General features: G+C 37.0%; 1 protein-coding gene across 1 annotated transcript; it reads right to left on the bottom strand.

Moving 5' to 3' along the window:
- Nucleotides 1–1354: 1354 nt before the first annotated feature.
- On the bottom strand, nucleotides 1355–11884 carry HELB (helicase (DNA) B; the record flags this gene model as incomplete). Its single annotated transcript, XM_008567834.1, has 5 exons — nucleotides 11698–11884; nucleotides 9617–10027; nucleotides 8486–8655; nucleotides 5272–6150; nucleotides 1355–1532 (listed from the first exon to the last, which is right to left on the bottom strand). Coding segments are annotated over exons 1-5 (1825 nt in total), but the record flags the coding sequence as incomplete, so codon positions are not given.
- Nucleotides 11885–13353: the final 1469 nt, after the last annotated feature.

The following is a 13353-nucleotide window of genomic DNA, read 5'->3' as shown; positions in this document are numbered from 1 at the left end:
AGGTTTTAAATAACTGGGATCCTAAGGTTTAAAATAAAAATAAAATTTTTATTTCTCTCCACTGATATATACTATAATAATAAAGACTTACTCTAACTAAAAAAGAAAAAGCCCCCCAAAATCTTTGTTTAAAATTATTTAAGAATATAAATAATTTTTAACAAAAAACAACACTCAAATTAAGCAGTATAAGATATAAAAATCATGACAACACAATAAAGTAATAAAATATGAATTGAACTTCTTTCATACCTATAACCACTGGTAAACTGTATAGGGGCATATGTTTTAGCCAACGTGTAAAAATAACTAGGACTTAGATATCCAGTATTTAGTTCACTTATTCAATTTTGCTCAATGTCATACAGAATGTGGAAAAATCTATGGCTTCCAATACATAAAATAAATGCAAATAATATAAAATAAATGAACTAAAGGTATTTGATAATAGATAAACTCCAGAAATCAAATGATAATGTTTGCTCTATTAAACATCTTTTTTGCTTAAAACAAATAAAATCTAGAGATAAGAAAAGTATGTACTGGGTGGAAGTAGGGAGAAGTCATTAATAAAATCAACTGCTTATAAAATATTCTCAAATTCCTAAAAAATAGTTCTTATATACAAGTTGATTCTCAAATTTCAATTTTATTTTTTCTTCATTAAATTGTGTAGTACACAGATCTCTACTACTAGAGAATCTAACTGAACCTCATCAGAACTGGAAAGATTTGGGCTGGCCAGTTAGCTCAGTTGGTTAAACGCAATGTTGTAATACCAAGGTCAAGGGTTTGGATTCCCGCGCTGGCCAGCGAACAACAAAAAAACAAAAACAAAAAAATTGGAAGGATTTAAGAAGCTAATGAGATATAATTTGAGTTATTGGCTTAGAATTATAAAATTACTTTTAAGTGATCTATAATTTCTAATTTTTACAATTTCTAAATGAACTACATCCTGATTTATTCTGAGTCTGTGACTTTTTACTATTTTAATAGGCATCATTTAGGGATTAGCAGTATCCCTTCATAACCCTACTTCATTTGTATCCTAGCCTGCTAGTATCCTGGCCAAAACAAAGAACCATCCAAGCTGATTAGGAAAGTGGTCAGATTGTACTTAGTATAGCTTTGGCATGGCCTTCTGTTTTGGGGCTTCATTTGTATCCTAGCCTGCTAGTATCCTGGCCAAAACAAAGAACCATCCAAACTGATTAGGAAAGTGGTCAGATTGTACTTAGTATAGCTTTGGCATGGCCTTCTGTTTTGGGGAATGGTACAGTGAAATGGTGTAAACAACCTACTAACCACAATGCTTTGAATTAAACATTAGAATTATGATATGTTAACTTACCAAGGATAATAAGCTTAGAAAGTTTGGAGTGCTCACACAATAAATTTAACACTGATTTGAAGATTCCTACAGAAACCAAACTCCCTTCATCTACAACCAGAACTCTAACCGAAGAAAATTTCCATGGCTTGCCCTTAGTCATCATTTTTTTCTTCCATAAATAGAAGCTATAATTGACCTATAAGCAAAACATGACATTTCTAAAATCAGGTTATAAAATTTACAAAACAACAAAAAAACTAACAGCAAGTTATTTTAAAACAAAACTCTTAAAATGGGAAGGGGGAGTGGAGTACAGAAGCCGGGAACAGGCTAAAGAAATAGAAAACACAAAAGTGATAGGGATGAATATGCAGAAAACATAGATGAAATGAATCTGAAAACAAAAAAGGATCTAATAATTCAAAAAAAATTGCTTTCTGATGAGTAGTGTGTCTAATTTAATAAGCTTCACACATAGCACTACTCCACTGCAAAAATCTCAACACTTCTCTCAGTGCCTGACCAGAGTAAGTGCCCTGTTCTTTTCCATTTCGAAATAAACCTTCTCTTGGCCTTCTGAGATAGCCCAATAACTTAAGCATTCCTCTTCTTCCAACTATATTTTTCCATTCTGGAAATAAAGGGTTGCCTTTTCAACCTAATTATGAAAATACTATTTTTTCTTTCAAGTATTCTAAACTTGCTTACCTCAACATTTTAAAAACCACCACCAACAATTACAAAATGACTAACAAAACTATTTATTACAGAGGTAATACTATTTATTATTTTTAAAATATAGATGTGGAAAAAAGTCCTTTGTAAAATTGGCAACCAGACGATGTTAAACATTTCCGTGTATAAGGGTACATCAAAAATTTCATGGAAAAATAGAATTAAAAGATAATACGAATCTTTCCATGACTTTTTGAAGTGCCCTTGTGTATCATTCCAGAAATGTTTCTATGTCATAAGTGTGGACATATATGTATACACAGGTTTTTTTTTTTTAAAAGATGACCGGTAAGGGTATCTTAACCCTTGACTTGGTGTTGTCAGCACCACGCTCAGCCAGTGAGCGAACCGGCCATCCCTATATGGGATCCGAACCCGGGGCCTTGGTGTTAGCAGCACCGCACTCTCCCGAGTGAGCCACGGGCCGGCCCCATACACAGGTTTTTTAAATGCTATTATATCATATCTTTATTTAATTTTTCTTCTAAAACTAGAGTCACCTGTCTATTAAGTAAAGCCTTCATACTTCCCACCCAAATGTACCAATTCCCTTTAATAAAACCCCTCCATTCTCTCAGTTGCTTTGTATCATGATAGAACATTTTGAATTACCTGACTTTTCCCTTTCATTTAACATATTCAATTAGTTATCTTAGAAATAAATGTTTGATTGACACTTTCCACTGTATTTCAAGTGCTACCAACTCAACACAGACCCCATCTATGAGCACCCTGATCACTCCAACAGCTTTGTTGCCAGGTTCCCCCATACACTACCCAAGATGGGACTGCCAAATAAAATATAAGATACCCAGGCAAATTTGAACTTCAGATACACAATAAATCACTTTTTAGTACAAGTATGTCCATGCAATATTTGGTACATACTTATACTAAAAAATATTTGTATTTTTTTCTCCTAAATCTGGCAATCCTAGTCGAAGAATGATAAATAAGTGGCATAAATGCTGCTCCAGTGCTCTCCCTGTGCATCTGCACTCTCCTGAGCCTAAAGGTGGCTTCAGAATGTTCTCTCAGCATCCCAAGCATTATTAAGATGCTACCAACTGGTCAGAGTTGACACATATGATGAAACATTGTATTGATCCCTCTCTGGTCTCTCCTGTTCTAATTCAATCCTTCAGACTAATCAGACATGAAGGTGTTGGACAAAAAATCATAAACTGATCAGAAGACTTCTACCAATAAGCTACATCAAACTTGGTTAGGTCTCCATTGATTCATTAGAGAAATAAAGGTAATGGGCGAAATAATTTTTGAGATGGTTTGTAGCTCTATGATTCTATGTAATGTTACTTAAAACCACTTTCATAAAGAAAGCACTCTCTTGCTTAAGAGCCTAGATGGCTCCCTAGTAAATCAAGTTCAAGTTTCATTGTTAGGTGTGCAAGACCCATAATAAAGGAGGAAATTCTGGTACCATGAAGGAGCAACAAGCTGGCAGGTCAGAAATCTCAATTCAACTCCTAGTTCTGTAATTACGATTTGTAATAATGAATATACTAATAATATTGATTTGATCATCACATATTGTACACAAATAATGAGTCAACTGTACCTCCCAAATATGAATAATCAATTATGCTTCAATTTAAAAAAAAAAAAAACACTCATAACTCTGTACCTAACAGATCTTGGGCAAGTTGTTTAACACTCTGTTGGGAAAATAGAATAGTTTCGTCGGGGCCGTCACCTCGGGTCCAGTTGGGTGTGGTTCAGCATCCTTTGCAAGCAAATTGTGTGTGTGTGTGTGTGTGTGTGTGTGTGTGTGTGTGTGTGTGTGCGCCAATGTATCTTTTTAGTTTTGTTGCTATTCTTGTGTTCTTCTTGAGAGAGAGAGGTGTAGATAGTAGAGAAAGAGAAAGAGAGAGAGAGAGATTTAGTGAAGCAGGCAGGCAGGTGTCAGCCTCAGGCATCCACCCCACGCAGCCATGCTTTCCAAGCTTTCCAACCTATGGCTCCAGGGACCTTTTTGGCCAGTTACCTAGCTCATAGACCTGCATGAAGGGGTCTGGTGACCCAGCCTGGCATGTGAAGGCTTTGTGACCCAGTCTGGACAATGGGCTTGAGGGGTCCGGAAACACCAGACCCAGTCCTAGCTCAACAATCAGCCCAGTCGGCAGGATTACAGGCAGGTAAAAGAGCCCGAAAACTGGCGTGGTCGCCTAGCTTCACAATGGGAACCCGAACAGGGACTAAGAGCTAGACAATTGGCACTGTGAGGATTCCAAGCCTTAGCCTAGCCAGACACACCCCCAAACTTCAACTGGCCCTTCTGTAAAAGTGGAGATAATATCACTTACCCACTTCACCAGTTTATCAAGGACTTAGTAAGATAATGTCAAAAATACTAACTTTAAAGTTTGAACTCCATATTAAACCAAGTTTAACTCCCATTACTCTGTAATACACAGGCTTCATTCCAATCAATGAATTCACCTCAAAACCCTCTATACACACTATGATCATTATCCTCAATGCCTTTGGAAAGGCCTTTCCCCTAAATAAACACCCTTCTTCTCACCTGAGCCTCCCTGTCCTTTAGAGTCCAATCCAATTATTACCTTCCTCAGAAATCTTCTGACCACCAAGCTCTTTTATCTATAAAATGGCAGGTCACAAATAGAGGAACCTGTCTAACTCTTTACAAGTTCAAATCCCATGACTTAGTTATAAGCCAATACTATTTTTTCAAGCATATTAATTCATTTGTAATTTTTATTATGTGACTACTATTTGCCAGGCACTGTTTTAGGTGGAGGAGATAAAGAATTACACCAGATGATCAAAGTCCTCACTTTCATGGCTTTCATTCTACAAAGTATCAACCCTTCCTTCCACCAGCAATGCTACTCAAAATATAGTTTGTGTATACTGACATGGTTGCAACCAGTCCCCATGAGAAATAGACACTGTGCCAGGATCTAAACTAACTACATCATTAAGCACAGACTTTAGTTCAGCTGACTTTTTTTCATAATAAGATGTTCTCAATTAAGGAAGCAGTGCACTGACTTACAGTTTATAGGCTGGATGTTTTGAATAACATTGATCTAAACAATTAGCTACTGCAAGGCAGGGACCCAGGAGACCTTCAAGAAATACCTACTGATTATTGTAAGTAAGAAACAAGTTTGTCTTTAAGGCAAATATTTTATCTACAGACAAAACGTTTTAACCTGACATAGTGTATAAGCATGCAGACCAGTCTTCTGTCTCAGTAAGCCAGCTGCTTTCCCTGTAGGTGCTGTGAGCAGAACTTCTATGACCTTGTCCGCCTCCAGTTGACTTTGCTCGGTAAAGGTAATCCATTCTTCTGGGACATCCTGGTCTTGTTCAAAATCTTCACAAGCTTTTTTTACTTCACTTTCTTCCAACAGCTCTATATGCTTAAAAAGATGGCTAACAATTGTGGTCTTCCCACAGCCACCTTTCCCACTTATGACCGTCACAGCACTGGAGCAAATCATTTCCAAAGCAGCCACCTGATCCTGATCCAGTTGAGCTTCACTTATTTCTGCATTAATTTCATTTTCAACATTATCCCAAATATGGTCACCACTGTCTTGTGTGTCCACAACACCCACAGAATTTTCTAATCTTGTTTCATCAGGTTTACTTTCCGTCAATGCATCATCGCTTCTTGAATTCTCAGGTTTCATGGTGTGAATAGATGCAAGCACCTTTCTGACATCAACATGTAAATGCCATGGAGGTCTCGTCATCAGGTCACATATTGAAGAGGCAATGCCTCTTTCAGCCTGGTAAAGGTCATAAGGAAAGACACAGGCCTTCTCGTATGTCACCATGCCAATATCCTTCAAAAACTTCAGAGACTCCCAAACCTCATGAAATGACATATGCTCTGACAATGTTGAAGTTAAGTCAGCTTCTTCAACACATGTGTGCCCATGTTCTCTGCATATCCGCTTCAGTGTCGAATATATTAGTAATGCATTCTTCTCCAAATCGGTCATCAGCTGGAGGAGAGACCGGCACTGGCAGAAGGCGAGCCAACTTGCCTCACATCGCAAAAGCTTCAATTCCCTGTAGGTAATCTTCAAGAAATAAAGTTTAAGTTGCTTCATAAACATTATAAATGTTGATGAATATTATCAGAATTACAGTAAAAGCTATATTATTTGTTAATAATTTTTTAAGTCCCACAAGACATGCATTTCAACTAAACTTGAAAAAAAAACTATATAACTCACATACTTAAATTTTTTTAAATGAACTATCTGTGATTAGAGATCTACATAATTTTTAAATTAAAATTATATTTTATCAAAGCAATACACATATAGTTTTAAAAAATAGGAATACCTTACCTTACCCTTGCCCATGCCTTCTAAAGACACCTCCAAAATTTATCTCCATTTTTCTAAGAACTATTTACATTATTCTCTGATTTTTTTTTTAATTTTCGATATTTATTATTAACTCCCTACTATAGAAACTCTTTCTCTATGGAAGATTGCTCTATCTTAGATCATCACCTCACATGTGCTTCTCCTCCTCCCATCTTTCAAAAAAGTTACAGTGTACATCTTATTAATCAATTCTTGTTAAACTGGTGTTTACCATGCTTAGGTAAAGAGGATTCACAGCTGAGCAACACAATGCATTATGATTACATTAATTTTGGTGTTGAACTTTGTATGTTATAGTGAAATTAATGTTTGCCTTGTTTTCTTGCCTTGTTTAGTTTTCTCTGTGTCTATTAACAATTCTGCCCAAACTCTACAGAAGAGGTAAAGAACTCCCTTCACCATGATCCACTGAGCAGATCATCTACCAGCTCAGTTTTTTTTTGTTTCGTTGTTGTTTTGTTTTTCATGGAGACATCCCTCCTGAGCCCTCTATACTTTTTATGGGCGAATTGTGACCTCCAAAATTTATATGTTGAAATCCTAACCCCCAGTACATCAGAATGTGACTATATTTGGAGACAGGACCTTTAAAAAGGTAATAAAGGATAATGTGGTTATTAGGATGGGCCCTAATCCAATATCACTGGTGTCCTTGAAAGAAGACAAGATTAGGACACAGACAGGCACAAAAGGAAAACTGTGAAGACACAGGGAGAAGATGACCATCTACAAGCTAAGTAAAGAGGCCTCAAGAGAAACCAAACCTGCCAACACCTTGTTATCCTGACACGATGTGTGTTTTTAATAACATTTCATATAACTTATTCTTGAAATGTGAACGAGCACAATTTTTTAGATTTCTAAAGTTCTCTTTTTAATATCTTATATTTAGTAGAAAGAATGTTAGATTTTACAGGGGTTTTTTTTTTCTTTAAAAAAAGGTAAACTATTACTATTATCTGCCTCTTACATTTCATCGCTCAGCCTGTTTTCTCCACTGAATGAATATGCACAGATTGAATATTCCTTATCCAAAATGCCTGGGACCGGGTGTTTCAGGTTCCAGGTTTTTTCAGATTCTGGAATGTTTGCACTAATTATATTTATGTTTATTGATTGAGCATCCCTAATCCAAAAATGCAAAATCTGAAATACTCCAATAAGCATTTAAACATGACCTTTTAGTGTCATGCCAGTGCTCAAAAAGGTTCAGATTTTGAAGCCTTTTAGATTTTGGATTTGGGGATTAGGAATGCTCAATTTGTATAAACAGAATCTTATCTTTCAAAGCATACTGAATTTACAGACATTTTACATAAGGAATAAATTCATCATTCCAGCTACTTCTCAAACTAAGAGTGTGCAAACATTCTTGGGGGTCCAAGAATTATCTCAGAATTTCTTAACTGTATTTTCATTTGGAAAACCACCTTACAATCAAGTACTACCAAGATTTAAGTATCACGTTTGGTTTCCAACACCACTGGAGCCTCAGAGTACCCCTTTACTACTCTTGGTCTCCAATAATAACAACAGAAGTGAATTCATCTGTAAGTGATGTTATTATGCCAAATAAAAATCAAATTTATCAAATGAATAAGGAAAGTTTTCAATAGTTCAAATTGGAAAGTGGGAAATTGAGTTTGCACAGCAGAAGGGACTTGCCAAACTCGTGAGAACTTTGTCTTCAAGGAGATCTATATTCAAATTGCAAATGACAAATTAGTTACAGGAAAACATTTGTCATATTAAATTAAATTATATAATTAAATTAATACCAGTAATTTGAATGTCATCAATTTTGCTATTTTGTTTTTCATTTATAAATTTCTTCACTTTATAGTTGCATAAGCTCTATAGGTATAAGAAGTTTATGCTTAGTGGTAACACTGGAAGAAAAATAAATCGACATGGGGATCCACACAAGTTTTTTTCCTTTGAAAGAGAAGCAAAAATTGTTAAATTTGAGAAACCTTGCCTTTTATAATGTTACTAAATGCTGAGAAAATGTCTTACTTACTTTACTAAATCCAAGTTTCCATGGATGTGTACCTAAAATCTCTTCTATCTTTTCCAACACCTCTTTAGAACCAGAGCTTAGGATCCGTTTAAAGTGTCGAGGCAGAAGAACCGGAAGGAATTCCATTATTTTTGGAAACTGCAAAGCCGTCATTACACTTATAAATGCAACTACACAACATCAGAAATGAACAAATTAAAACAAAAAAATGAGCCTACAGAATGACTGATTTGAAAGACTTTCTCATTTAACACAACCAGTTCAATAAACCCAAATTAAAGAAAGATTAATAAATTTACTTTAATCAGTAAAAAAAAAGATCATATTATGACAATTGTTTTTATACTGAGATGGTTTTCATTGTGTTTAACACTGAAATTCATGTTCTTTAAATGTTTAGATAACTACTTCTTAGGCTTTTGATTTCTTTTGCTTGCAATATAATCGGAATAAAAATTTGAACTCAATTGTTTAATGAAAGATTTAAAGCTAAGCATAAAAAAAATCATTTACATATTAACCTTTATAATAATTTTTTTCCAACTATAATCATTATTCTTTTGTCAAAGTCACTTATTAATGATGGCCAAATTTATTTGATATAACTAAGAAATGAAATATTCCATATGTGAATGTCCAGATAACAAATCATATTTTAAAAATTATTTTAAACCATTCTGGGCTAAAATCTTTCCAAAATGGATTACTGATATTCTTGCCTTTCTTTTCTGTCTTCTTAAGAAGAATAATTAACAAATAAATTTTTTCTCAGTGACTCAGATAGTCCCTATGAGCATAAAAGTTAGAGAGATAGAAGCACAATTTTAGAGTTGGAAAAGAACTGAAAGGATCTTAAAGATCATCTCATACAATCCTTTCATGTTACAGATGAGCTACCTGAAATATCAATGACATGCTCCAAAAGCAACAGAAACACATTTTCATCAAATCAATTTTTAAAAAATAATACTATGCCAAGATACAATAGTGGTCATATTTTTTTTGAAAATGAAAGATCTTATTTATATTAACAAAATGTATTGCCTGGACAATGTAGACAGTGGTCATATTTTTAATACTGCAGTCATTAAGTATCTCAATTACACTAAAACTCGATAAAATCACACTTACTTGTGTTTTCCAGAGGAAGACTCATCTCATGATCTGGTAGCAATTCTTCCTGTACCTTCGGTGTAGATTGTTTTTGATGTTTCCTTGCATTTTTCATTTGGAAAGTTCTAAATGTTTCCCTAAGAGTTTCAAAGTTTAAGTCTTTATAGCTTGATACTTCATTTACCCATGCTAAAAATTTATTTATAACATCACAGGAAACCTGACACTCTTTAAGAAAGAGCGCACAGATATGTTTTTGATTTGGTGGTGACATATCAGACTGTAAAAAGTAAGATGGAAATCCTTGAACATGATAGCTGCTTGATCCCACAGGCTTTGCTTGTACCTTCACTCGCCACCAAGGACCCGTTATTGGAAAACGTCCAAACACTTCACATAGCTCTTGAGTGTTTTCGTCAGAAATAAAAACTATTTAAAAAAAAATGTTAATTTGGGAAATTTAAAAACCTCTTCTCCAATATTTTATCAAACCCACCCCTTTCATTAATCCCCCCACTGCACTCTACACAGACGTGTATTAGGGAGCCTATAACATTTTATTCTGCTTGCTCGTTCATCTTTCTCTCTCTACTATACACTGTACCCTCTCCACAACAGGACAGCGTTTCACATGTCTTTGTGTTCCAAAAGGCAAGCACAGTACATGGCAAATTTCTGCTGTTCCTTCCTCTGCTCCTGTGTACATTTCTCTTTACTACTCTGACCTCAACCAATACTGGCCATCCTGCAGTCCCTAAAAAATGCCCTGGTCACTTCCATCACAGGGTCTTTGCACCAGCTGTCTGCCTTAAATGTTCTCCTCCTTACTGTTTACTATGTTTACTACAGACTTCAGCTTAACCATCACCTCCTCAGGAAAGCCTTCCCTGAATCTCACAAATATAATCTCAAAGCACTATTTAGTATTCCTTCTAAGCACTAAGTAACACTATAGTTACTCCTGTGATTATCTAAGGAATGTCTGTTTAATTCACTATAGGGTAAGCTTCATTAACATAGCAACCTCGTCATTTTATCTTTCCAGGGTATCTCAGCACCAAACACCTTGTTTGGAACATGATAGTCATTCAATAACACTTTAGAATGAATGACTAAACCCTCCACGAATGTGAACATTTTCAGTCTAAACCTGAACTGTCCGCACAAAATATGGCTATTTAAATGAAAATTAAATAAAATTTAGCTCCTCATTTGCACTAGCTGCGTTTCAAGTTCTAAATAGCCACATGTGGCTAGTGGCTATAGTACTGGACAATGCGGATATAAGACACTGTCATCATCACAGAACGTTCCACTGGACTGCACTAGTCTGCACGTTAAAATATTTTTAAATATCTGTCACGACGTATGCAACAGGTATATAGATTGTCCCTGACTTATGATAATCTGACTTAAGGATTTTTCTATCCTTAAAAAAAAAAAAGGATAAAGCAAAGCCGATAAAGCATAATAAGAAACCATACTTCAGTACCCATATGACCATTCTGCTTTTTTACTGTATTACTATCGAATACAGTACAGTATTCGATAAATTACATGAGATAGTCAACATTTTATTATAAAGTAGGCTTTGCGTTAGACGATTTTGCCCAACTGTAGGCTAATGTAAGTATTCTGAGCACCTTTAAAGAAGGCGACTATTCTATGATATTCGGTAGGTTCGGCGTATTAAATGCATTTACACAAGGTTAACGAAGCAACAACGCTTTGAGCTGTTCCCTGTGTGTTGTCGCCGCCCCCAAGTACCTGAACGTATTTGACCACAGGCAGAATAGGGTGATAATTAAAAGTCCTGATTCTGGGTGGGAATATAGGGTCGACACCCACTGTTTCCTCTACTGTAAAAGTCCTTCAAAGAACTGTGAACATTAAATGAGACAATGTATTTAAAGTGCAAGCTTAACACATAGTATGTGCTTAAAGTCACTGCAGTTATTTTTAGTGTTATTTTATTCTAAGTGGAATGAAGCAGCTAGGCCATTCCAAAGGTAGTCTGTTAGCAGATCAGGACAAAACGAAAATGGGAAACCATCCCTCCAACCTCCAATCCCATCCCCCAGGGCAGGGTGCTTTCTTACTGCGGAGTTGCCCAGGGAGGTTGCCAGCCTTTACGCCTCCGCTGCAGAGTTCCTCGGCGTCCACAAACACTGGGTCTTCGTCCTCCTCCACATCCTCCTTTAGATAGTCCTCGTCCAACTCCACCAGGTCCTTGGGCGGGAGCAGAGGTCCCTGCAGCTCGCGCAGGTGCTGACTTAACCTGGCCATACTTACTTTCCCGATCTCGACCCAAACCACTCCGGAATACCCGGGCAAGGGGCGTGGCCATGATCAGCCAATCAGATTCGCGATCATAAGACTGTCAGCTTCCGGGAACGTCCCGGCGGCGGTCGGCGTGCGCGGAGGGGCGGGGCGGCAGCGAAGCTCCGCCTCCAGCTTCCCGCGGGGGAGGGAGGGAGGAAAGGGGCGGGTCGGGGAGGAATGAGGGCGGGGAAAGATGCAGCGGGGCGGGGCGATGAGCGGGGCGGACGCTCCGCACACAGCTCGATACGGGGCACTGAGGAGACTCGGCCACTGAAGCGACCGATGGGGCACCTGTAGAAGCGATAGCCCACAGCGTCCTTTGCGGAGAGACAAACGCGGAGAAAAGCCTCGTCTACGGAGCCTAGAGAACCCAGAAAAGCAAGCCCTCGCCAATCACCCCAAAAGGACAGCATAACAGATACTCTAAAGGACAGTCGGCCACCACCCAAAACACAGAACAGTGAATCTCCCATCTGGAGACTCCAGAGGTGACTGCTTTGGACCTTCGTTTTCTTAGTATAGAGGGCGGCAGAGGAATTGAATTTATATCCTGCAAAGGCACTTACTCAAGGTACAGATTTCTAGGCCCCATTCCAGACCCGCTGGATTGGGATTGGGCTAGGACCTGGGATTCTGTTCTTTTAATGTACGTCCCAGATTGTCCATTTTGATGATCAGCCAGGTTTGGAAACCACTGGATTAGATGACATTAAAAGGCTTTTCACCCTTTCCACTGTAAGTACACCCTGGTCTCCCAGACTTCTTTAAGCTGGGCTGCTTGCTACCTGCTCACAGTGGGGCAAAGAATATCTCCTGGCAGCCCAGAGTATAGATGGGGGTGGGGAAAGGAAAGTGGTATTTAAAATTATTTTGGAGCTACGGTTCTCTTACTTGATGAAAATAGCATTTGAAAGTCATGATATTCTTTAAGGAACAGAAAAGATATTACTACTCATTACTATATTGATACTGTTTATTACATATTTACTCTATTACTAATAAACCTAAAATTAGTAAGCATACATTGTTTGCTAAATCCAAAAGCACCTTATGCTAGACTTTAATACAGATAAACAGCCAGTACCAAAGATTGAAGAAAAATTTATAGGAGAAAATACTAAAATTGATTCCCCCACCCCCACCCCCGGCTGGGTACAAATTGACAAATGATTCCTTTTGTTGCTTTTAGAAGAAAAACTTTATAGCAGCTGGCAAAACACCAGTGTTTCCAAAGATAGTCTATATGCAGTTTTGAATTCTTTCATTAACAGTCACATGACTACTGTTTCCACTTTAACATTGAATCTGCTCTGACAAATGTTACACTTGCTGTTCTCTTTGTTGCTAAATCCAATGGATACTATTTAGCCTTTGTTTTACTGACCTCTAGTAATATTTGATACTGATAACTATTTTTTCTTTTAACATTCTTC

Source organism: Galeopterus variegatus, unplaced genomic scaffold (genome assembly GCF_000696425.1).
Source record: "Galeopterus variegatus unplaced genomic scaffold, G_variegatus-3.0.2 Scaffold349, whole genome shotgun sequence".
Classification (NCBI taxonomy): Eukaryota; Metazoa; Chordata; class Mammalia; order Dermoptera; family Cynocephalidae; genus Galeopterus; species Galeopterus variegatus.
This window is presented reverse-complemented; position numbering and strand designations above follow the sequence as displayed.